Source organism: Sturnira hondurensis, unplaced genomic scaffold (assembly GCF_014824575.4).
Source record: "Sturnira hondurensis isolate 20B ecotype Veracruz unplaced genomic scaffold, ASM1482457v3 Scaffold0006413, whole genome shotgun sequence".
NCBI lineage: Eukaryota > Metazoa > Chordata > Mammalia > Chiroptera > Phyllostomidae > Sturnira > Sturnira hondurensis.
Genome location: NW_028079044.1, coordinates 12,486,381 through 12,513,238, shown reverse-complemented (window position 1 = coordinate 12,513,238; position 26,858 = coordinate 12,486,381). Strand labels below are relative to the sequence as shown.

General features: G+C 38.2%; 1 protein-coding gene and 1 pseudogene across 5 annotated transcripts in view; one reads left to right on the top strand and one right to left on the bottom strand.

Moving 5' to 3' along the window:
* Window positions 1-26,858, top strand: part of WDPCP (WD repeat containing planar cell polarity effector) — a 407,760-nt gene that overhangs the window by 234,434 nt on the left and 146,468 nt on the right. For all 5 annotated transcript variants that reach the window (XM_037048018.1, XM_037048019.1, XM_037048021.1 and 2 more), the window contains exon 13: window positions 8,094-8,157. In XM_037048018.1, the coding sequence (XP_036903913.1) occupies window positions 8,094-8,157 (64 nt within the window). The remainder of the gene's footprint in view (window positions 1-8,093; window positions 8,158-26,858) is intronic.
* On the bottom strand, window positions 11,529-11,929 carry LOC118988955 (60S ribosomal protein L35a-like; annotated as a pseudogene).

The window sequence follows — 26,858 nt, the reverse complement described above, 5'->3', positions numbered from 1 at the left end:
CTCCAGTTCTCGTGCCCCTGGGAGAAAATCCTGGCAGATTTACTGAAGAACAGCGCAATCAATTCCCCAACCAACGATTCCCCAGCATTTGTGAAAATAAGAGACCAGAGATAGTGACGGACCAGGCAGCTACAGGTCATTGGGGTCTCAGGGATGCGAGTAAGGATGGAGGTGGCCAGGCCAGCAGCAGCCTTTGGCTGGTGCATAACGGCCCTGGAGCCGCAGCTGCTGCAGTGGTTGGAGCCCAGAGACTTCCTTCCTTCTGTGCCCAGCAACAGGGGCAGCTGCCACGGGGAACTCATCGGGAGCCCGGCAACCCTGAGTAAAGTCAAGGGTGGCGGCGGTGGCGGCAGTGACAGCAGCGGAACCGCAGCCATTGGCCGGTACATAAAGACCTCGGAGCCGTGGCTGCCGCAGCAGTCGGGGCCCAGAGCCTTCCACCTGCACCCAGCGACAGGGGCGTCTGCCACAGAGGACTCATTGGGAGCCCAGCACCTGTGAGTAAAGACAAAAGTGGCAGTGGCAGGGCCAGCTGCCCTCGGCCAGCCCGTAACACCTTGGAGCCCCCGCTGCTGGCGCGTTAGGGGTGTAGAGGCTTGTGGAGTGGCCAGTGCCACGGAGGACTCAGGGAGCAGAGCACCCAGTGGAGCATTGGGCCGGCTGCGGGGTCCTTGGAAGAGCTGGCTCCCTCCCTCACCATCTAGGTGGGGCTGGGTGGCAGAGACTGTCTGCCTAGGTGTGCAGGGAGGGTGGCAAGGACAGGGGGCCATGCTCAGTTTCAATCTCTGTGGCCACCAGCCTGCCAGCCCAGGAAATTTGAGAGGAGCATTGTCCTAACCAGTCAGGTTGGGGATTGGGCTGGGCTGAGAGGCACGCTTTCTGGAGAAGTTTTTACTGGAAAGTGGACTGAGGTGTTCTCCTGTGAAGGCAGCTTGACTTGCTTCTCACCCAGCCACAGGACTGGGAAGGACCAATACCAGATCCCGTGGGACCCAGGCAGCCTGTCAGGTGGGCGGGCGCCCGCACCCCAGTCTGGTAGCCTGGCTGCTGGGCAGGTGTGTGCCTGGGCCTACAACCCAGCCCACAGAGGAATCCTGATGAAATCAGAAAAACCAGATTGGACAGTTTGAAAGCAACAAGGGAGGAGTTTTTTGGTTTTTTTTTAAACTTTTTAAAAACTTTTTAAAAACTTTTTTCAGTAATCGTATATTTTTTTAATTCAATTGTTGCTGTATCTTTCAGTACTCTGTTCCTCTCCTTTCTTTTTTCCTGTTTCCTTCTTCCTTTCACCCCAAACTCTTGCTTTTTCCTCACTTCTCTTGCCTTTTTTTTGTGTGTGTTTGTTTGTTTGTTGCTTTCTATACCACTGTAAACACTCCACAACACATCTCTTGGGTCTTAGCCCACTGTACAGGTTCTTGAATTCTATTACTGTAGTGATTAACTCTACTTGCTCACACACTACATCTATTTACTATTCTTTACTCTCACCTTACCTCAAAATCTGACCACCCGCAACCTCCCTGCTTTCTAGATACAACTCACAAGCCTTCCCTTCCCAACAAGAGACTTATCTTTGGCCTATCCTTTCTTAAAAGTGGCAAATTGGGTTGAAGATTACAGTTAACACTATATAGAGCCTAAAGATCTTCTATCTCTTCTCTACCAGCTGTGACTGTAAATATCATAAAGTACTCTCCTGCTGTCATAAACCATTTTGCCTCCCCCTCCAACTGATCACACACACACACAAAGAAAGGAGTAGGTGGAAGCGGAGAACGTCAAGATACCTGCAGGAGACTGCACCACTGAATTTCACAGGTATTCTACCAAAGAAGTTCACACCATAAACCCAGGGAGTCAGAACAGATCAATTTAAGAAGCTGAAGCTAACAAGAAGAGTCTCATAAGCAATGGGAAGACAAAGAAACAATGCCCAAATGAAAGAAAAGGTGGAAGTCTCAGAAATAATGTCAGATGAAAGAGAGGCAAGTCAGCTATCAGATATTGAATTCAAAGCACTAGTTATCAGGAAATTCAAAGAGCTCACAATGAGCTACCAGAAACTAGAGGGGAGCTACAATGAGCTCTCCGCAAATTATATCAACATGAAAAAGGAAATAGAAACTATCAGCAAAGGACAAGAGGAAATGAAGAATACAATTTCGGAACTGAAGAACACAGTAGAAGGAATGAAAAGCAGGATCGATGAGGCAGAAGATCGGATCAGTGAGTTGGAGGACACAGTAGAAAGAATCTCCCAGAAAGAGCAAGAAAGGGAAAAGAGGCTCAAAAAGAATGAAGATGGACTAAGAGAAATGCAAGATAATATGAAACGTAATAATATCCGAATAATAGGAATACCAGAAGGAGAAGAAGAAGAACAAGGGATAGAAAACCTATTTGAAAGAGTAATGATGGAAAATTTTCCTAATTTGATGAGAGAAAAAGTTACACGAATCCAGGAATCACAGAGAGTCCCATTCAAGAGGAACCCAAAGAGGCCCACTTCAAGACACATCATCATTAAAATGGCAAAATTTCAAGACAAAGAGAGAATCCTAAAGGCAGCAAGGGAGAAAAAGGAAGTAACATACAAGGGAGCCCCAATAAGGTTAGCTACTGACTTCTCAATGGAAACACTCCAAGCAAGAAGAGAATGGCAAGAAATATTTCAAGTAATGAGAACCAGAGGCCTACAACCAAGGCTACTTTACCCAGCAAGGCTCTCAATCAAGATAGAAGGCCAAATAAAGAGCTTCCAAGACAAAAGAAGTCTAAAAGAATATGCCTCCACCAAACCAGCTCTACAAGAAATACTAAAAGGGCTGCTTTAAGGAAAGGAAGGAAAAGAGAGAGACAGAGAGGAACTGTGGTACAAAAATGGCAATGAATAAGTCCCTATCAATAATAACCTTAAATGTAAATGGATTAAATGCTCCAATCAAAAGACATAGAATAGCTGAATGGATAAGAAAGCATGACCCACACATATGCTGCCTACAGGAGACCCACCTCAGGACAAAAGACCATCACAGACTAAAAGTGAAAGGCTGGAAACAAATTTTCCAAGCAAATGGACAAGAAAAAAAAGCCGGGGTAGCAATTCTAATATCAGACAAAATAGACTTCAAAAAAAGGGCCATAAAGAGAGACCCAGAAGGTCACTTCATATTGCTCAAGGGAAGAATCCAGCACGAAGACATTAACATCATAAATATATATGCACCCAACATAGGAGCACCCAAATATATAAGAAAAATCCTAGAAGACTTCAAGAAAGATATTGACAGCAACACAATTATAGTAGGGGATTTTAACACCCCACTGTCAAAAATGGACAGATCTTCCAAACAAAATATCAACAAAGATATAGCAGCATTAAACGACACTCTAGAAGAAATGGACTTGACTGATATATATAGAGCGCTTCATCCCAAAGAAGCTAAATACACATTCTTTTCAAATGCACATGGAACATTTTCAAAGATAGACCACATGGTAGGACACAAAATGAACCTCAACAAATTCAAGAAAATTGAAATCATACCAAGCATTTTCTCTGACCACAAGGGACTGAAATTAGAAACCAACCCCACAGGAAAAAACCCCAAACATCCAAAATCATGGAGACTGAATGGTATGCTATTAAACAACGAATGGGTCAAGATTGAAATTAGGGAAGAAATCAAAAAGTTTCTGGAAACAAATGAAAATGAACTCACAACAACCCAAAACTTATGGGACACGGCCAAGGCAGTCCTGAGAGGGAAGTTCATAGCAATACAGGCTTACCTAAAGAAAATAGAAACATTTCAAACAAACAACCTAACCCGACGCCTGCAAGAACTCGAAGAACAACAACAAAGACAGCCCAGAGCAAGTACAAGGAAGGAAATAACCAAGATCAGAGCAGAATTAAATGACATAGAGACCAAAAGCACAATTATAAGGATCAATGAATCCAAGAGTTGGTTTTTTGAAAAGATAAACAAAATAGACAAGCCTTTAAGTAGGCTCATTAAGAAAAGAAGAGAGAGGACACAAATAAACACAATCAGAAATGAAAGAGGAGAGATTACAACTGATACCACAGAAATAGAAGGGATTGTAAGGAATTACTATGAAGAACTGTATGCCAAGAAATTTGAAAACCTAGGTGAAATGGACAAATTTCTAGAAAAATATAATCTTCCAAAACTCAATGAAGAAGAAGTAGAAAGCCTGAACAGACCAATAACAGCAAATGAAATTGAAGCAGTAATCAAAAAACTCCCATCACACAAAAGCCCCGGACCAGATGGTTTCACAGGAGAATTCTACAAAGCGTTTAAGGAAGAGCTAACCCCTATTCTTCACAGACTATTCCAAAAAATCCAAAATGATGGGAAACTCCCAAACTCTTTTTATGAAGCGAGCATTATCCTAATTCCAAAACCAGATAGAGACACAACAAAGAAAGAAAACTTTAGGCCAATATCACTGATGAACATAGATGCTAAAATCCTCAACAAAATATTGGCAAATCGCATCCAACAATACATCAAAAAGATCATACACCATGACCAAGTGGGATTCATCCCAGGGATGCAAGGATGGTTCAATATCCGCAAATCAGTAAATGTAATACACCACATAAACAAAAGCAAGGACAAAAACCACATGGTCATATCAATAGACGCGGAAAAAGCTTTTGATAAGGTACAACACCCATTTATGATAAAGGTACTCAGCAAAGTGGGAATAGAGGGAGCATTCCTCAATATAATAAAGGCCATATATGAAAGACCTACAGCCAACATCATACTGAATGGGCAAAAACTGAAAGCTTTTCCACTAAGATCAGGAACAAGACAAGGTTGTCCACTTTCACCACTTCTATTTAATATAGTATTGGAAGTTCTAGCCACAGCAATCAGACAAGAAAAGGAAATAAAAGGCATCCAAATCGGAAAGGAGGAAACAAAACTGTCACTGTTTGCAGATGACATGATAGTGTACATGGAAAATCCTATAGACTCTACCAAAAAACTGCTGGAACTAATAAATGAATTTGGCAAAACAGCGGGATACAAAGTCAATATCCAGAAATCAAAGGCATTTCTGTATACTAACAATGAATCAGCAGAAGCAGAAATCAAGAAAAAAATCCCATTCGATATAGCAAAAAGAAAAATAAAATATCTGGGAATAAATCTAACCAAGGAGGTTAAAGACCTGTATGCAGAAAATTACACAACACTGAAGACAGAAATCAAGGAAGACACAAACAAATGGAGACGTATACCGTGTTCATGGATTGGAAGAATTAACATCATCAAAATGTCCATACTACCCAAAGCAATTTACAGATTCAATGCAATACCTATTAAAGTACCAATGGCATATTTCACAGACATAGAACAAACACTTCAAAAATTTATATGGAACCATAAAAGACCCCGAATAGCAGCTGCAATTTTGAGAAAGAAGAACAAAGTAGGAGGGATCACAATACCTGATATCAAACTGTATTACAAGGCCACTGTTATCAAAACAGCCTGGCACTGGCATAAAAACAGGCACATAGACCAGTGGAATAGAACGGAAAGCCCAGAAATAAACCCAACTCTCTACAGTCAATCAATATTCGACAAAGGGAGCAGTAACATAAAATGGAGTAAAGATAGCTTCTTCAACAAATGGTGTTGGGAGAACTGGACAGCTACATGCAAAAAAAAGAAACTCGAGCACCAACTTCCACCATACACCAAAATAAACTCAAGGTGGATAAAAGACTTAAATATAAGCCATGACACCATTAAAGTCCTAGAGGAGAACATTGGCAAGAAAATATCAGATATTTCACACAGCACCATTTGTTAATGGTATGTCCCCTAGAGCAAGGAATATAAAGGAAGGAATAAACAAATGGGATCTCATCAAACTTAAAAGCTTCTGCATGGCTAAGGGAAACAGTAGCGAGATAAGAGAAGCAACAGCTTGGGAAAACATATTTGCCAATGATACCTCAGACAAAGGTTTAATCTCCAAAATATACAAAGAACTCACACGACTTCACTCTAAGACAACTAACCCAATTAAAAAATGGGGAAAGGACTTGAACAGACACTTCTCCAAGGAGGATATACAGAGGATCCAGAGACACATGAAGAGATGCTCAATATCACTTGCTATCAGAGAGATGCAAATTAAAACCACAATGAGATACCACTTTACACTTGTGAGAATGGCTGTCATAAACAAAGCAATAAACAACAAATGTTGGAGAGGGGGTGGGGAAAAGGGGACTCTGGTCCACTGTTGGTGGGATTGCAGACTGGTACAACCACTATGGAAAACAGTATGGAATTTTCTCAGAAAACTAAAATTGGACTTGCCTTTTGACCCAGCAATTCCACTGGTAGGATTGTATCCTAAGAACCCTAAAACACCCATCCCAAAGAGCATATGCACCCCAATGTTCATAGCAGCACAATTTACAATATCAAAGTGTTGGAAGCATCCTAGGTGCCTGTCAGTAAATGAATGGATAAAAAAACTATGGTACATATACACAAAGGAATTTTATGCTGCAGAAAGAAAGAAGGAGGTCCTACCTTTTGTAACATCATGGATGGAACTGGAAAGCATTATGCTGAGTGAAATAAGCTAGGTGTTGAAGGACAAATACCATATGATCTCACCTTTAACAGGAAGCTAAACAACAAACCATGAAGCAAGCAAAATATAACCAAAGACACTGAAATAGAGAACAGGCTGACAGTGACCAGAGGGGAGAGGGGAGGGAATTTCAGGGGAAATAGGGGAGGGATTTAGAGGAAGATATATAAAGGATACATGGACAACAACTGAGACAGGTGGAAATGGGAGGGAGGCAGGGAGCAAGAGACAGAAAACTGTAGTTGAAAAAGAATTAAATTTTAAAAAAATGGAAAAAAAATTAAAATTCAGATCTAAATAAATAAATAAATAAATAAATAAATAAATAAATAAATCTCAGCATTCAGACAAAGTAAAGATGACCTTTCCTTCCAAAACCCTGTGCAAAGTTGACCCTTAAACATGGCTTTGAACTACAGGGGTCCACTTACATGCAGATTTTTTTTTAGTAAATACAGTGAGTCCTCCACAAGTGTCACATCTTCAGAGTTAAGAAAGTGCTGATTGAAAATAATATTTCCTGTTCATGGATAGGAATCTGCAGATGTGGATGGCTGGCTGGCTATGTTTATTACATCATTTTAGATAAGGGACATGAGAAACCATAGATTTTGGTATGTTCAAGGGGTCCTAGAACCAATCCTTCCATGGATTCCAAGGGCCAATGTAATTATTATAGGAGGATTTTTGACTCTAGAGTTTGGTGTGCCTAACCCCCAGTTGTTGAATGATTAACTGTGTAAGTTCATGACATACTTTTCTCTCAAGATCTTAAACTTTCTGTAAAGGTAATTAATTTAAACTGTTGTTTGTTCTTATCTCTCTCAGCCTAAAATTAAACTTACACAAAGAAAACTCACAATTTTAGTTTTGAGAAAGAGAATGATTGAAAAAAGGAGTAGAAAACCATTATCTTAAAAATATTTAGAAACCATTTACTTGTCACTTTACATTAATTTTTTACTTGTCTTACATTAATTTTTTCAAAAACTCAGAAGTGAGACTTCTGTAATCAACATTTGACTTCTCAACCTTAAACTAAGAAACACAAAGCTATAATTAAAATGTTAATTGCTCTTATCTTGCTGTAGTCTCCAGGTCCCTATACTTTTCTCTTACAAAGCACAGTGAAGTAAAAAGTTTTGAAAAATGTAGTTCCTAAGCTATCCCTGTATTCAGCAGCACCTACTCTGGGCTATGCATCTCCTAGAAAGTGGTACTGAAGGGCCTCCACGGGCACTGTGCTTAGCGCCTTCTAAGTACAGTAATATTTCACATACAAAAGATCCCAATGGACAAAGGCTCTACTGTTTGAAGATATTTTTGCCATCAGAAGACCAAAAACAATAACACATTAGTACATTAAACAAACAGCTCTCTGCTTTTATATAGTTTTGTTTGCACTAACAGATAATATTTCTTCCTTACAGGTACCAGAGATTTGAAAAGGCATTTTTGTTAGCTGTTGACATTGGTGCTCGAGACCTGTTTATGGTGAGTCATTCCCAGAGATGATTTTGTGCCTTCAGTTCTAAGGCTGAGTAAGTTGTCAGCTTTCGTGACCATTAAAAAGGATTAGTGTCATTTGTGCCTTAGTCACTTGGTGGGAAAGCATTATTCCATCTTGGCTTGCAGCTTTGCCTTCATGAAACTGGTCAATAGCCATCTAGTTTCTTTTGACTTGTTGACATTTTCCTTGCCAAGTCCAAAAGGATTTTTTTAATGTTTTCTAAGAATTTATAATTCTTGAACTTTTATCCTTATGTACTTTGATGTGAGGGGATGTCACCTTTCTATCTAATAAGCTTAAATGTCTTTCTAATCTATTCTCTGAAGAAATACAGCTACAGAGCCAGGATATAGGGCAAAACATATCCGAAACATCTTGAATATACTTAGTCTGTCTGAGCAGACTAAAGAGATTTTAGGGCAGTGACAAATTTGAATATTCTCACTTGTATTTTTAAAGTAACCACAGTGTAAAGTGAACCAAAGAGGTTATAAATTCACATATACTTTGGTCCTCCTATTTATAAGCTACAAACAGTAAAACTGACTGAAAGATTCTTTCTTATAGATTCTTCTGTTCTGTAACAGGTTCTTGTTTTATAAGATCGTTCACCACATGGTTACAGTGAGATCAGATGAACAAAAAAGGTGGTGTTCCTTTCCTAGTTTCCCAGTGCTTTCTGCTCCACAGATATTTCATTGTTGTCAAAGAAACAATAAAACAAAAACTTCTTGCAAACAACAAAAAAAAATGGAAAGTTCTTTTACCTGAATGTTCTGCACAATGAAGACATTTTGTACTTTAAGCTTTGTTAATAGGAATTTATGACATTAGGTCACTTGTCTTCAGACTGAGTTTGTTATTTCAATTCTAACTTTGCATAATTCAGTTAAATTGTGCTTTCATTGGTCATGAAAAACATCTTTCTAATTATTGCAAAAGTATGAACCTTCTGTTGTCATCTGCATTTTGTTATGTCAAACTGAGTAGCCATATTAGTATATTGAGGGAAGGTTTTATTATTTTCACCAAAGCCTATGCATGCTGATGTCAGTGTCAGAAATTTAATTGGAATAATTTTTAGATTTTTCTGAGCCTATTGATTTTCCTCCATCTTATCACCTCTGGCAATACTCACCCTAGTAAAGGCAGATTTTCATCATGTCTTTATTTTTTAATATCTATAGTCCTAGTCTTTCTCCAATCAAGATAACTGAAAGATTGAATATTTAAATGTATAGTGTCTAGCAAACTTAGTTTATGATATTCTGTAATTTCTACTGCTTTGAAGATTAATATATAATCATCAAAGCCATCCTCTAATTTTATTACCATTTCTTTTTAATCTTCATTGTTTTTTATTACCAATTAGTCCCAGTATAGACCCCTCCCCCCCAGCAATCATCACACTGTCTTCGTCCATGAGTCCTTTTTCCTTTTTGCTAAATCCCTCTATACCTTTCCCTTCCCCCTATTAGCTGTCATCCTGCTTTCCATCTATGAATCTGTACCGATTTTCCTTGTTAGTTCAGTTTGTTCATTAGATTCCACATATGGGTGAAATCATATGGCATTTGTCTTTCTCTGAAAGGCTTATTTCCCCTACCATAATGTTCTCTAGGTCCATCCATACTGTCTCAAAGGGTAAAATTTTCTTTTTTATAGCTGAGTAGTATTCTATTGTGTAAATGTCCCAGACTTGTTTTATACATTTATCTGCTAATGGACACTTGGGCTGCTTCCATATCCTGGCAATAATAAATAATGCTGCAATGAATATAGGGATGCTTATGTTTCTTTGAATTAGTGTTTTGGGTTCCATCATATGTATTCCCAGAAGCAGGATAGCTGAGTCAAAAGGTAGATCCATTTTTAATTATTTGAGTTATCTCCATACTGCTTTCCACAGTGGCTGCACCAATCTGTTTTACCACTAAGAGTGCAAAAGTGTCCCCCCCTTTCTCCACATTCTCACCAGCACTTCTTTGCTGATTTTTTGATGATAGCCATTCTGACAGGTGAGATGGTATCTCATTGTGATTTTAATGTGGATTTCTCTGATGATTAGTAACATTGAGCTTCTTTTCCTATGTCTAGTGGCCATCTGTATGTCCTCATTGGAAAAGTGTCTATTCAGGTCCTTTGCCCATTTTTTAATTGGATTATTATTTGTTTTTGGTGTTGAGTTTTCTAAGTTCTTTATAAATTTCAGATATTTCAGAGGTATTTGCAAATATGGTCTCCCATTCTATGGGTTGCCTTTTTATTTTGTTGATGGTTTCCTTTACTGTGCAAAAAAAATTTAGTTTGATGTAGTCCTATTTGTTTATTTTTTCTTTTGTTTCCCTTGCCTGGGGAGATATATCCAATAAAAAAATTGCTTTTAGCAATGTCTGAGATTTTGCTGCTTATGTTTTCTTCTTCAATTTTTATGGTTTCAATCTACCATTTAAGTCTTTGATACATTTTGAATTTATTACTGTGTGTGGTATGAAAAGGTGGCCTAGTTTCATTTTTCTGCATGTGTCTGTCCAGTTTTCCCAACACCATTTATTGAATAAACTATCTTTAGTCCATTGTATGTGCTTGCTTCCTCTGTGGATATTAATCGATTGTAAAGGTGTGGGTTTATTTCTGGACTCTCTACTCTTCCATTGATCTATGTGTCTGTTTTTATGTCAGTACCATGCTGTTTGATTACTGTGACCTTACAGTATAATTTGATATTAGGTAGTGTGATTCCTCCAGTTATGTTCTTTCTTAGGGTCGCTGTGGCTATGCAGGGCCTTTTGTGGTTCTGTATAAATGTTTTAGAGGTTTTATTTATTTATTTTTAGAGAGAGGGGAAGGGAGGAAGAAAGAGAGGGTGAGAAACAATGTGTGTTTGCCTCTCATGTGGCCCCCACTGGAGAGCTGGCCTGTAACCCAAGTATGTGCCCTTACTGGGAATTGAACTGGTGACCCTTTGGTTCTCAGCTTATGCTCAATCCACTGAGCTACACCAGCCAGGGCCACATATAAATTTTTTAAATATTTGTTCTAGTTCTGTGATAGTCATCATTGGACTCTTGATATGAACTGGGTCAAATCTATAGATTGCTTTGGGTAGTATCAATGTTTTATTTTATTTATTTTTAATTTATGCTTTACTTATTTGAGATGGGAGGAAGGGAGAAAAAGAAGATAAGAACCATCGATGTGTATGAAAACATTCATCAGTTGGCTCCCCTTTGCATCTTGACCAGGGACTAAACCTTCAACCCAAACCATGTCCCCCAACCTGGAATCCTTCACTTTCCCATAGGGCCCCCAACCGAACCACACAGTCATGGTTGTTATTTATTTATGAATAAACTTAAATCCTTGAGGGGTGGAGCATTACACAGATTTTGTGTCCAATGGCCTTAGCAGGAAGGTTGCTTCAAATTTAGCATGAACTGTGCCACTGTTTCCATGAGCACAAACTACCTTTCCCCAGGTTACTCTGTTTTTTGTGTTTTTTTTTTTTTTTTTTTGTTTACCACCAGGAGTCACTGTGTTGTTCTTTGCTTTGGACACATAAGCCCATCTCTTGCCTAGATAGAATTCAGTTTCATCTTGAACTTAAACACCTTCAATTTTAAGAAGAGCTGTGTGCTCCCTCTGGTTCCAGAGACCCTGATTATAGCCAGCAAAAATGGCCTTGGACCACAGCCTTCCACAGACATATTTATTGTTGTAGAAGTTCTGTTCCTGGCAGGCTCCACAGGCTTCAAGATGACAAAAAGATATTTTAATGATGTTAATTCTTCTATCCATGAACACAGTATGTGCTTCTCCTTATTTGTATCTTCTCATACTTCTTTCTTCAGTGTCTTATAATTTTCCAAGTACAGGTCTTTTACATCTTTGCCTAGGTTTATTCCTAGGTATTTTATTCTTTTTGTAGCAATTGAGAATGTGATTGTTTTCTTGATTTCCCTTTCTGTTAGTTCATTATTGACATAAAATGCAACTGATTTTTGGATATTTTTATTTTGCTGAATTCATTTATCAATTCTAATAGTTTTTTGATGGAATGTTTGGAGTTCTTTATGTACAGTATCATGTCATCTGCAAATAATGACAGTTTTACTTCTTCCTTTCCAATTCAGATGCCTTCTATTTCTTCTTGTCTGATTGCCATGGCTATTACTTCCAGTACTACATTGAGTAAGAGAGGTAAAGTGAACATCCGTGTCTTGTTCCCAGCCTTAAGGGGAATGCCTGTGGTTTTTTCCGGTTGAGTATAATACTGGTGATGAGTTCGTCATACATGGCCTTTACTATGTTTAGGTATGTTCCTTGTAGTCCTACTTTGAGAGTTTTTATCATAAGTGGGTGCTGGATATTATCAAATTATTTTCTGCCTCTAGTAGTGTGATCACGTGGTTTTTATCCTTCATCTTTCATATGTGAGGAATCACATTTATTGATTTGTGAATGTACCAGCCTTGCATTCCCAGAATAAATCCCACCTGATCATGATGTATGATCTTTTTGATAGTGTTGTATTCTGTTTGCTAATATTTTGATGAAGATTTTAGTGTCTATGTTCATCAGGGATATTGGCCTGTGATTTTCTTTCTTTGGTTTCTTTCTTTGGCTTTATTTGGTTTTGGAATTAGGATAATACTGGCTTCATAAAATGAGTTTGGAAGCCTTCCCTCCTCTTGAGTTTTATGAAATAGTTTGAGGAGAGGTGTTAGTTCTCGTAATGTTTGGTAAATTTCACCTGTGAAGCCATCCAGTCCAGGGCTTTTGTTTGTTGGGAGTTTTTTTATTACTGTTTCAATTTCACTAGGTGTAATCTGTGTATTCATATTCTCTGATTTAGTTTTGGAAGATTGTATGTTTCTACGAAGTTATCCATGTTGTCCAGATTGTCCAATCTGTTGACATATAGTTGTTCATAATATTTTTTTCCAGTCCTTTTTATTTATTTGGTGTTATTTGATATTTCCCCTCTCTTGTTTCCAATTTTCTTTGTTTGGGTCCTGTCTCTCTTTTTCTTGATGAGTCTGGTTAAAGGTTTGCCAATTTTGTTTATCTTTTCAAAGAAACAGTTCTTGGATTCATTGATTTTTTATATCATTTTTAGACTCTATTTCATTTATTTCTGTTCTGACTTTTATTATTTTCTTCCCACAGCTCACTTTGGGCTTTGCTTGTTATAATTTTTCAAGTTCCTTTAAGTATGATATTACATTATTTATTTGAGCTTTTTCTTATTTTTTGAAATAGGCCTGTAATGCTATGAATTTCTCTCTTAGGATTGCTTTCTCAGTGTCCCACAGATTTTGGATTGTTGTGTCCTCATTTTCATTTGTTTCAAGGTATCTTCTGACTTCTTCCTTGATCTCTTTGTTGACCCATTCATTGTTTAATAACATGTTATTTAGCTTCCATGTGTTTGCATGTTCTTCAGTGTTCTTGTGATCGATTTCTAGTTTCATAGTATTGTGGTCAGAGAAGATATTTGATGTGATTTCAGTCTTCTTAAATTTATTGAGACTAGTTTTGTGTCCTATCATGTGGTCTATCCAGAAAACATTACATGTGCATTTGAAATGTGTGTGTTTTCTGCTGCTTTGGTGTGAAATGCTCTGAAGATATCAATTAAATCCATTTAAAGTTATGTGCTGTTTAAGGCCATTGTCTCTTTGTTGATTTTATGTCTGGAAGATCTATCCATTGAAGTCAGTGGGGCATTAAAATCCCCACCTATGACTGACTGTATTTCTGTCCTTCTCTTCCTTTATGTCCATCTCTCCCTTTATTTCCATCAAGATTTGCTTTACATAGTTGGTGCTCCTATGCTGGGTGTGTAAGTGTTTACTAGGGTCATATCCCCTTGTTGGATTTTTCCCTTTATCACTGGAGCCTTGGTTTTGAAGTCTGTTTAGTCAAAAATAAGAATTGCTACCCCAGCTTTTTTTCCCTTTCCGGTTGCATGAAATATCTTTTTCCATCCCTTTACTTTTAGTTCATGTATATCTTTCAATCTGAGATGGGTTTCTTGGAGGAGCATATACATGAGTTTTGTTTTAGTATCCATTCACCTACTGTGTCTTTTGGTCTGTATCTTTTGGACCATTTAAGGCATTTACATTTAAGATGATTATTGATAGATATGTATTTAGTACCCTTTAATTGTTAGACTATTTTCTTCTTTCTTTTTTACTTCTTCTTAAAGCAAGTCCTTTGACATTTGTTGGTAACTGGTTTGGAGTTAACAAACTCCTTTAGCTTTTTGTCTGGGAAGTTCCTTATTTTTCCTTCAGTTTTAAATGATAGCCTTGCTGGGTAAAGTAGCCTTGGTTGTAGGTCATTGCTTTGCATCACCTTGAATATTTCACACCACTACCTTCTAGCCTGAAATGTTTCTGTCGAAAAATCAGATGACAGTCTAATTGATGCTTCCTTGCATGTAACTACCTGCTTTTCTCTTACAACTTTTAGGGTTCTCTCCTTGTCTTTAAGTCTTGTCATTTTAATTATGATGTGTCTTGCTGTAGGCCTTTTTGGATCCAACTTGTTTGGGGCTCTGAGCTTCCTGGACTTGTCTGTCTTTTTCCTTTGCCAGATTAGGAAAGTTTTGCTCATTATTTTTTCAAATAGGTTCTTGATTTCTTGCTCTCTCTCTATTCCTTCAGGTATTTCCATGATGCAGATATTGTTATGCTTCATTCTATCCAAAATGTTTCTTAAGTTCTCATTTTTTTAAATTCTTTTTTCTTTTTGCTGCTGTCTGGGTGCTTTTTTCTTTTTACCTCGTCTTCTAAATCAGCGGTTCAACCATCTGCTTCATCTAACCTATTATTTATTTCTTCTAGTATATTATTCATTTCAGATGTTGCATTCTTTATGCAACATCTGAAATGGTTCTTTTTTATGGTTTCTGATTGATTCTCTTTTATGGACTCTGTGTCTTTTTTCATGCCGTTGACTGTCCTTATAATCGTTACTCTAAACTCCCTATCTGATAAATTGCTTGCCTCCATTTCATCTATTTCTTCTTCTGGAGAATTCTCTTGTTCTTTCATTTGGGGTCTGTTTCCGTGTCTTCCCATTTTGGCTTATGCTTTGTATTTTCCACCTTAGATGTTAATCTAATCAGTGATATAGTCTTAAAGTGTAATCAGCAGCCTGGATTAAGTACCACAGGGTGGGGCAGAGTAATTCCCATGGGTGGGGCTGTTGCTTCCCATCAAGCTGATGCTACTTGGGGAAAGAGAGGGAGTGCTCTGCCTGAGAACAGTGGCTTCTAGGGTATGGGGAATGACTCAGCCAGGGATTCTGGTGGCTGTTCTATCAGTTCTCTTCTCAGGGCCAACAACTCCAGACTCTCCTCAGCCAACACTAGTCCACTCTGCTCTCCCTCTGCCGGAGCCCAGGGTCTAAGTGGCTACAAACGAAATTTTGTGTGTTGGCTCTTTAAAAGGCTCTCTGTATCTCCAGCCATCTCTCTTTTGCCAGACATCTCATAGCAGGATGTTATCTGGGTTCCTTTCTGGCTCTCATGCTCTAGGCTAGGGAGTCCAGCTTGGGGTTTAGACCAGGCACTTAAGGAGAATCCCCCCGGCCACTGAAATATCCCTCTGGAACTTTAGCTGCTGTGTGGGAACCCAGCTAGCCCTCTTGTGCCTCCTCCATACTGCGGTGATGTGGCTTCTACCATCTGTCCATGGTTATTAATCTTTTTTTAAAAATCATATCTGTTTTAGCATTTAGTCTCAATTTAGCCAGTAGTGATAGTAAAAAAGTTTTCATGTTAGTTTAAATCTGTAGTCTGGAAAACCTTTCTACTGATTTGCTAACCCTAACCCATAAGGATTTTTATGTGTAAAAAATAAAAACAAAATGAGGGAAGCAGAGAAATAGGTTTACTTCCCTTTTTATTTGTAAAAGCAAACAATCATTAAAAAGCAGCATCCTTGCTTTGTTTTATAACTTTCCTTATTTATAGTCCAAGATGTATGTTAAGAGGAAGCATTGAGGGCCTTAAGAGAGTATGGTGGCCTCGAAAATCCATTTGGGCTCATGAATCTTCTATATACATTTGAGGCTCTGTGTTGAAACTGTCTAAAATAATTTATCATGTTTTCTGTTAGATCAACTATTTCTATTTAAATTGTCATCTAGGAAGAGGTCTATAGGTCTGGCCTATATAATGAGAAATATCACCTCTTCGAGTTTAAAAGTTCATAAAATAAATAGGATTATTACTATTTATAAAGGACTTTCTACTCCTAAGATATATCATCCTAAAAGACTAAAATTAATATGGCATGGAACAGAAAAGGATCACCAAAATATATCTGTTATTTGAAAATAGTCTTTGTGCATTAGCATCTATCAGTGTCAGGGAAATAAAGCTATATAGCAAGATTTCACAGCCCTTGAATATTAAAAAGTAAATATGAAGGTGAGGGACCTGGGGATATGGGCCTGAGGACATGGGCCTAAAAAGACGCACCTCTTTGTTCACTTTTCAGTGTAGCCGAAGTGATCGTACAAGCCAGGTGTCAGCAAACTATGGCCTGCCAGTCAAATCCAGCCCAAGAATGTTTTTTTATAGTTTTAAATCATTGAAAAATGTTAAAAGAATGGTATTACAAGACAATTAAAAATATGATATTCAAATTTAAATTTCAGTGTCCATAAATGAAGTGTATTGAAACAGCCAAACTCAGTTGTTTATGTACTGTTTATGACTCCTTTTGCTCCACAGCGACATATTTACCATATGGCTCGTAGATCCTGAAGTATTTGCTATCTGGCTTGTTACTGGAAAATTTTGCAGACCCGTGGTCAAAACAATGATAATTTATTTCATTCCTTTTTTTTTTAAAGATTTTATTTATCTTTAGAGGGGAAGGGAAGGAGAGAGGGAGAGAAACATCAATGTACGGTTGCCTCTTGTGAGTCCCATGCTGAGAACTGGCCTGCAACCCAGGCATGTGCCCTGACTGGGAATCGAACTACGCTTGTGTGGTTCACAGGCCTGCGCTCAATCCACTGAGCTATACCAGTCAGGGCTTCATTCCTCTTTTCATGGCCCTTTAGGAGCTTCCCATTGCCTTTGAGATAAATTCTAACTCCTTAATATATCATCTAAGGCCTCTCCAGTTTCAGCTCTCTGGTTTCCAGCTCCATCATCCTTCTTTAAGTTCTGGGAAATATCCTGTATCCTTCCTACATTAAGGAGTTTAGGGTTATTCTTACTTTAAATCAGCCAGGAGTAATGGGAAATACATAAAATTTGGGTTAGAAGTTCCCTTCAAAGTCAGTAACTTTGAAGATTTTGTAATGTAAAAGATAATAATAATGTACCTACTCATAATGTTGTTTTGGAGTCTCAGCAGGATAATGTATTTGATGAAAGTACTTTGTAAATTAGGAAATACTGTATAGATAATCATGTGCTATAACTCCCAAGACAAGGCAACCAATATTATTTCATGGCTACTGAATGAATAATGAAAATCTGAAACAGAGCATGGATTACACAAATGTAAAGGAGAAGATATTTTATAAGTGAAATAAATATAATTCAGCAAGCCTTTAAATGAAAATAAAATATTTTGATTATAAACAAATATACTATAATAAAAAGAAAACAGTGTCATGAAGTATAAAGAACAAAGTAAAAATCACTTGAAATCTTTCTTTCCAGAAATTAACATCCTTTAAAATTCCTCTCCATGTGAATATAAACATACACCATACTTTTTAATTTTAACTTGATTTTCTTATTTAACAGAGTGACCTCATAGACAGTTTCCCATATCAAAAAGAATGTAGATCCATATCATTAATTTAATCTTTACACTGTATTCATTCTATGGGTTGTACTGGAATTAAAAACAGCAATACAATCCAATGGAACAGTATAGAGAGCCCAGAAATAAATTTGTGCATATATGGTCAACTATTCTTTGATAAGGGTATCAGTAACACACAATTGGGAGACGACAGTCTCTAAAATAAATGGTTGGAAAATTGGATATACATATGCAAAAGAGTGAAATTATACCACTCACAAAAACTCAAAATTTATTAAAGACTTAAATGTAAGACCTGAAACCATACAACTCCTGGAGGGAAACACTAAAAATAGCTCCTTCGCTTTGGTATTAGCAACAATGTTGGGCTAAGAGACAAAAGTATAGGCAGCAAAAGCTAAAATAAGTAAGTGGGACTTTTGCATAGCAAAGGAAACAACTGATAAGATGAAAGACAATATATGGAATGGGAGAAAATATCTGCAATTCAACATGTCCATAAAAAGGTGCTCAACATCACTAATCATCAGAGAAATGAAAATCAAACCACAATGAGATATCACCTCACAACTGTTGTGAGAATTTTATTTAAAAAGACAAGAGGTTACAAATGTTGGCAAGGATGTGGAAAAAGGGAACCTTTGTACACTGTTAGTGGACATATAAATTGGTACGGCCATTATGGAAGACAGTATGGAGGTTACTAAAAAAATTAAATATAGAACTACCATATGATCTAGCAATCCTACTTCTCAGTATATATCTGAAGGAAATTAAATCAGTATCTCAAAGTGATAGCTTACTTCCTATGTCCAATGAAGCATTATTCACAGTAACCAAACAACCGAAGTGTCTGTTGACGGATGAATAAAGAAAATGTGATACACATATACACACACAATGGAATATTAGTCAGCCATAAAAATGGAGGAAGTACTGCTATTTGCTACAGTATGAGTGAACCTGGAGGGCATTGTGCTAAGTGAAATAAGTCAGATAGAGAACGAAAAATGCTGTGTTGTACCAGTTATATCTGTAATCTTAAAAAAGAAAAAGCTAATATAGTAATAGAGTGACATGGTGGTTAATGCTCTTTATGTCCTGTTTTTAAAATCTTCTTTTACTCCAACTTCTTGAAAATAGTCTCATTTTTTTATTTTCTGGAAGTTTTGTTACTTAAACATTGAATCCTACAACTCGCCTTTATTGATTTTTGAAGGTCTGGCTCAAAATTAATTTCTATCATATATAGAGGGTGGAGCAAATGTAGGTTTACAGTTGTGAGTACAGGAAACAGAGTTTATTCTTGTATTATCTGTTAATTATTGTATTATTTTCCAACTGTAAATCCACTCTTTTTCCTAACTTGTACATCCAGTTGATCTATGAACATATGTTGACAAGACTGTCCTTTGCTTACTACTTTGTAGGACCACCTTTGTCATAAATTAGGTGCCCATATATGCCCATGCATATGTCTACTATTAGACTTTGTATCCTTGCACCAGTACCAAAATGTCTTAATTACTGTACTTTATAAATATATCCAGTAGTGTAAGCCTTCAAACTGTGTTTAAAGGTATTCATATTCTAACTTCTTGTGATAGGTGCTTAAATCATTAATTTTTCAGTCTTTTTTTATTGAATTTATTAGGGTGACATTGGTTAACAAAATTACATATGTTTCAAGTGCACAATCCTATAACACATCATCGGTACACCGTATTGTCTGTGTATCACCCTTAAGTCAAGTCTCTTTCTATCACCATTTATCTCCCCTATGCCCTCCTCCCCTTTCCTCCACCCCTTACTCCCCTGGCAACCAAAACACTGTTGCCCATGTCCATCAGCCTTTATTTTCCAACATATGCATTGAAGAGTATAATTTCCACTCATGCATACCTTTGACTGTGTTCTGACATTTTTTATGTTTTTAAAAATACATTTTATATGTTTTTATTAATATTGAGCTCAAACTACTTCTAACACTTCTGTTGTGAAATCTGTGACCATGATTTCTTAAAAATACATTTCCTAATTACAACGAACATTTTCTAGGAACACACACACATACACCTTAACTTGTTCTGTATTATAGTGACCATTAGAAATGTATTGAAACTTCCTTTATGGCTCATTATATGGTCAATGGTAAAATTTCAATGTGCATTAAAAAGAATATACTCTGCAGTTTACAGTTGTCAGGAGCAGTGCTCTATATCAAATCAAGTTTATTGGTCACACTGTTCAGTTCTTCTGTATCTTCGCTGACACTAGTGTATTGTGATTGTGGGCCTATCTTTTGTCTTTTTTGTTGTTTTATTTGTTTTGATGGCTGTTAAATTAGGTATATACCAATTTAGAACTGTTATATTTTGCCCTGGCTGGTGTAGCTCAATGGATTGAGCGTGGACCTGCGAACCAAACCGAAGTTCCATTCCCAGTCAGGGCACATGCCTGGGTTGCAGGCCAGTTCCCAGCAGGGGATGCATGAGAGGCAACCATACATTGATATTTCTCTCCCTCTCTCCTTCCCTTCCCCTCTAAAGATAAATAAATAAAATCTTTAAAAAAAGAACTGTTATATTTTTTGGTATATGGAGTCTTTATCATTATGAAACATTCTTCTATTTTCTAGCAATGCTCTTGCTTTAAAACCTACTTCACATTAAACTTTTAAAGTGTACCTACATGGCCCTGACCAGCCTGGTTTAGTTGGTTGGGCCTCATCCTGCAAAGCAAAAGATGTCCACTTCAGCCCTGGCTGGTGTAGCTCAGTGGATTGAGCCCGAGCCTGTGAAGCAAAGGGTTGCTGGTTCGATTCCTAGTCAGGGCACATGCCTGGGTTGCAGACCAGGTCACCAGTAGGGGACACATGAGAGGCAACCACACATTGATGTTTCTCTCCCGCTCTTTCTCCTTCCCTTCCCCTCTCTCTAAAAATAAATAAATGAAAATAAAATAAAAGCTATTAAAAAAAGATCTCCAGTTTATTTCCCAGTCAGTGTGTGTACAAGAGGCAACCAATGGATGCCTCTCTCCCTTTCTCTCTCCCTTCCCCTCTAATAAATAAATATTAAAAAAATAAAATTAACTGTACTTACACCAATTTTATTTTAGTTTGCATGTTTCATATCTCCATATATGATATATCCATGTTTGCTTATAATTAAGTTGTATCTCTGAAGCAATATAGAGTTGGGTATTTTAATCAACTCTCACAATTATTGTTTTTAATTGGATTATTTAATTAAAGTATAGCTTAAATGATAGTACAATTGTGTTTGTCCCAACCTCTTTTCTATATGTACCACCTATTCTGTTCTTTTATCTAACCATCCTTGCCCTTTTCTGTATCAACTATATTATTCTATTTTCCCTCTTACTAGCTTATTAGTTACATCTTTTACTATAATTTTTTTAATTTAACACACAGATTTTATTCACATTTCACCCATAGTCTTACTTATCCTCTTTAGTAAGAATTTTTCAGGTAGAGGATCTGATCCAAGATCACCTGTTGTATTTCAGTTGTCAAGTTTCTTTAGCCTCAAGTGAGTCTTAATCTTTCTTTGTCCTCTCGACTTTGACATTTTGAAGAGAGAGTTATTTTGTAGTATGTCTCTCTGAGTATGTCTCTCTGTTTGGGTTCATCTGATGTGTCATCAAATTCAGGTTATGCATAAGTGGCAGGAATGCCTCAGAAGTGACACTGTGTTCTTCTCATTGATCCTATCAAGTGGCAGACAATTGCAATTTGTTTCCATATTGGTATTGATATTAACTTCAATCACAAAGTCTTGGACATGTCCTCAAGTCTCTCCACTATAAAGTTACTGTTCTCCCCTTTGTAATAAATAACCTGTGGGGAGATTATTTGAACTTATGTGAATATCCTATTCCTTATAAGACATCGATAGCTCTTCACTGAATCAAATTACTATGATGATGGCCAGATAGTGATTTTTAAATTCTGTCATTCCTTCTTCATTTATTAGTTAACTAACATTTTACTTTTATGATCTTTCCTTCTCCTGTATTTATTTACCTCTGTCAATATGGATCCATGGGTTCTGATTTTATTCAGTGGGTTATCATCCATTAATATTGTTACTTATTTTGATGTTCAGACTGTCCCATATTTGGGGGAGCTCCTTCAGCTGGCTTCCATGCCTTTCATTCCTTGAGCATATTCTTACTTCTGGCACAAGATGGTCCAGGCTTGCCCTGACCAACGTGGCTCATTTGGTTGGGCATTGTTACACCATGCAAGGTGTTGTCAGTGGATTCCTGTTTGGGAACCCACATGCTTGGCTTGTGGATTCAGTTCCCAGTTGGGGCATGAGCAAGGGGAAAGTAATTGATATTTCCTTTCCTTCCCTTCTCTCTCCCTTCCCCTCTCTCTCCCTTCCCCTCTCTCTAAAATAAATAAGCCCTGACTAGTGTGGCTTAATTGTTTGGATGTTGTTGCACAAAGTGAAAGGTCACTGGTTCGATTACTCATCAGGGCACATGCCTAGCTAGGTTGCGGGTTTGGTCCCTGGTGAGGGTGTGTATGAGAGGCAACTGACTGATGTTTCTCGCTCATATCAATGTTTCTCTCCCCCTCTCCCTTCCTTCTCCTCTCTCTAAAAATAAATTAATTCATTAAAATAAGTAAATAAAATAATTAAAAACAAAAATGGTCCAGGCTTACTTTCCCAGCCCCATCCCTGGACTCAGTCATTTTGCTTAAGACCCCTGATTCTTTTTAGTGGGGAGTGATATTTGAACTTGAGATCTGGAATCTAGGTGTGCTCATCACCCCTGAGGTGCTTTTACTCATGTCCTGTCAGTGGACAGACTGGGGAAAATAGCCATTTCACATTATTGTTGTCTTTCAACATTTTATATTTGTAGCTCCTGTTTTTTCACTGTAAGAAATCTGGCTCCCCCCCGAAATCAGTATATTTACTCCTTTGCTCAATTCTACAATATACAAAAACTTGCTTCAGAATCACTGCAACTATACTACTATTAACCATAAATGTACTAGCCTATTAAATTGAATTTAAGGTTCCTTTGCAGTTGTTTTGGTCTTTTTATCTTCAGACTGAGGGAAGTAAAAGTACTATAGCTAAAAGTTACTTGGATTTTTCCCCACTTTTTAAAAATATGGTTGTTATCATTTGGTATATAATTAAGTTTGTTTCTGTTTGCTGCTTCCAACTTTGGAGTTTAAAAAAAATCCTTGTCGATGTAACTTTTTAAAATATGATGTGTCTTGGTGTGGGCCTCTTTAGATTCATCTTGTTTGGGACTCTACGTTTCCTGGGCCTGGATGTCTATTTCTTGCACCAGGCTGGGGAGATTTTCAGCCATTATTTCTTTAAATAGATTTTCCAGCCCATTCTCTCAGTCCTCTCCTTTTAAGACACCCATTGTGAAAATGTTAATATGCTTGATTGATGTTCCAGAGGTCCCTGAAATTATACTCATCTTTATAATTTTTTTTTCTGTTCTGATTGGGTGTTTTCCACTATCTTGTCTTCCAAATTTCTCATTGGATCCGCTGCTCCATGTAATCTTCTATTGATTCCATCTAAGATACTTTTTATTTCAGTTAATGTATTCTTCATTTCTGACTGGTTCATTTTTTTATGTTTTCTATCTCCTTTTTCATGTTTCTTATCTCTTTGTTGAAGCTCTCCCAGAGATCTTTGAGCATTATTTTTTAAATAAAAATTTTAAAGATTTTATTTATTTTTAGACAGAGGGGAAGAGAAAGAGAAAGAGAGAAAGAGAAACATCAGTGTGGTTCCCTCTCATGCACCCCCTAATGGGGACCTGGCCTGCAACCCAGGCATGTGCCCTGACTGGGAACCGAACCAGCAACATTTTAGTTCGCAGGCCAGTACTCAATCCACTGAACCACACCAGCCGGGGCTCTTTGAACATCCTTATTCTCATTGTTCGAACTTGTTATCTGGCAGACTGCTTGTCTCTGTTTCATTTAGTTCTTTTTGTGTGTTTTTTTCCTGGTATTTCATTTAGGACATATTTCTGTCTCCTCACTTTGGCTGTTTCTTTGTGTTTGTTTCTATGAATTAGGCAAAACAACAACCTCTCCTGCTCTTGAAAGAGTGACCTTGAATAGAAGCTACCTCTTTGTAAGACTGCATGTGTCAAGTGTCTTTGGCAGGCCAACTAGAGTGGAAGCATGGGTAGGCCACAAGGATTGGGAGCAGTGAGCTTTACTAGGGCCTGGAGCTGTATCTGTAGTGGGTCAGGCCAAGGGAAGGCCTGGGAGCAAGCCACACTGGAACCAGTTGGAGTTGTAGCTGGATTGGGCTCAGGCCTTGGGTAGTCCCCAGGGCAAGCCACACCTAGACCTGGAGGTGAAGCTAGAAAAAGGTGCAGGCTTTAGGAATCTCCAGAGGTAAGATTCTGGTATTGTAGCTGAAGCCAGTATGGTCTACAGGAAGTCCCAGGGACAAGCCACACCTGGGCAGGAGTTGTGACTGGGTTGCGGGGAGTCAAGTCCCACAGCTGAAAGCTGGAGCTAGAGTGGGCTGCAGGCAGACCTGTTTCTGTGTGGTCTCTCTATTGTGCAGAAGCTGTTCAGTTAAGTCTGAGTTCTTCAGGGAGAACTGTTCTGTCTGAAGGTGTAAATTAAATGTGTTTCTGGAAGTAGGTGATTTTAGGGTCTTCCTGTGCCATCATCTTAGAACAGAAACCTCCTGTAATTGTTTTCTCTTGGCTAATGTCCTTTTGGTGTGTCATTATGTTGTTGTTGTGGTTGGTAGAAGTCCTTTGGTCTTATTTCTTATCTCTTTTTAAAAAAAGTATATATTTACTTTAAGTATATTTGGCATATAGTATTGTATTTTTGTTATAGTATTTTCAGGTATACATTACAGTTATTTGACATTTTTATACCTTACAATATGATCAGCCCACTAATTCTAGTAATCATCTGTTACCATGCAAACTGACCACAGTATTGTTTACTATATTCCCCTTCACCCTTTCCACCCATCTCCCTCTTACCTTCCCCTCTGGCAACCATCCCTTTGATCTGTTTCCATGAGTCTGTTTTTGTTTTGCTCATTTTTTAAATTGAATGTTGGATATAACATTTAAAAGGGGGAATAGGGCCGGCCAAGATGGAGGCATAGGTGGAAATACTGTACCTCCTCGCACAACCAAATTTAAGGACAACAAAGATTTAAAAACAAAAATACAACCAAAACAGAAAATTGAACTGTATGGAAATCCAACAACAATGAACCATTCATCCAGACTGGTAAGAGGGGCGGAGTTGGCAGCCAGTGGAGAGGGGTCGTGGCAGGGGAAAGTGGTGGCTGCCGGACCAACCCAGGCGCTCAGGCAGCAGTTGGCAGATTCCAGGGATGGGGTGGCAATGGGCAGACCCAGTGAGGGCGCAAGATGGCTGGCTGACCGCAGTCACACATTCACATGCAGATAAATCAGGTGAAAAAACAGACAGTGACACAGACTGGGCAACCCAGGGCCCCAGCACTGGGAAATAAAGCCTAAAAGCACCAATTGAAAAAACTTTCAAAGGTTGAGGTGCCAGGAAAGGCTCCAGCCTCACAGGAGAGTTCACTGGAGAGACCCACAGGGTCCTAGAACGCACACAAATCCGCATACTTGGGAACCAGCACCAGAAGGGCTCAATTTGCTTGTAGGAAGCAGCAGAGGGGACTGAAACCGAAGAGAAAGCAGAACAAATGCCATTTCTCCTTCTCTGACCCCACCCCCAGTCACAACCCAGCTACTGGATTGACCCACCCTGGTGAACACCTAAGCTTTTACCCCCAAATGTAACGGGCCTGAATAGACCAAAACATTATGGCTCAAGCAGAACAAAAAGCCCCAGAGCCAATACTTCTAAGTGACCAAGAGATAGCCAACCTATCAGATGCATAGTTCAAAACAATGGTGATCAGGATGCTCACAGAACTGGTTGATTTTAGTCACAAATTAGATGAAAAAAATGAAGGCTACACTAAGTGAAATGAAGCAAAATGCACAGGGAACCAATAGTGATGGGAAGGAAACTGGGACTCAAATCAATGGAGTGGTCCAGAAGGAAGAAACAAACAGAGAAGAATGAAGAAACAAGAATTCAAAAAAAAAAAAAAGAGGCTTAGGAACCTCCAGGACATCTTTAAATTTCCAACATCCGAATTATAGGGGTGCCACAAGTGGAACACTTATTTGAGCAAATAATAAAGGAGAACTTCCCCAATATGGCAAAGGAAATAGACTTCCAGGAAATCCAGGAAGCTCAGAGAGTCCCAAAGAAGTTGGACCCAAGAAGGAACACAGCAAGGCACATCATAATTACATTAGCCAAGACTAAAATGAAGGAGAGAATTCTAGAAGCAGCAAGAAATAAGGGGACAGTCACCTACAAAGGAGTTCCCATCAGACTGTCAGCTGATTTCTCAAAAGAGACCTTCCAGGCAAGAAGGGGCTGGAAAGAAGTAACCCAAGTCATGAAATCCAAAGACCTACATGCAAGATTGCTTTATCCAGCAAAGCTTTCATTTAGAATGGAAGGGCAGATAAAGTGCTTCTCAGATAAGATCAAGTTCAAGGAGTTCATCATCACCAGGCCCTTATTATATGAAATGTTAAAGAGACTTATCTAAGAAAAAAAGATAAAAATATGAACAGTGAAACGACAGCAAACTCAGTTACTAAGAACGACACCTAAAACAAAAGCAAACTAAGCAGACAGTTAGATCAGGAGCGGAACCTTAGAAATGGAGATCACATGGAGGGTTAGCAACAGGGGAGTGGGTGGAGAAGAGACGGGGAGAAGGTACAGAGAATAAGTAGCATAGACTGTGGGAAGAAAATAGACGGGG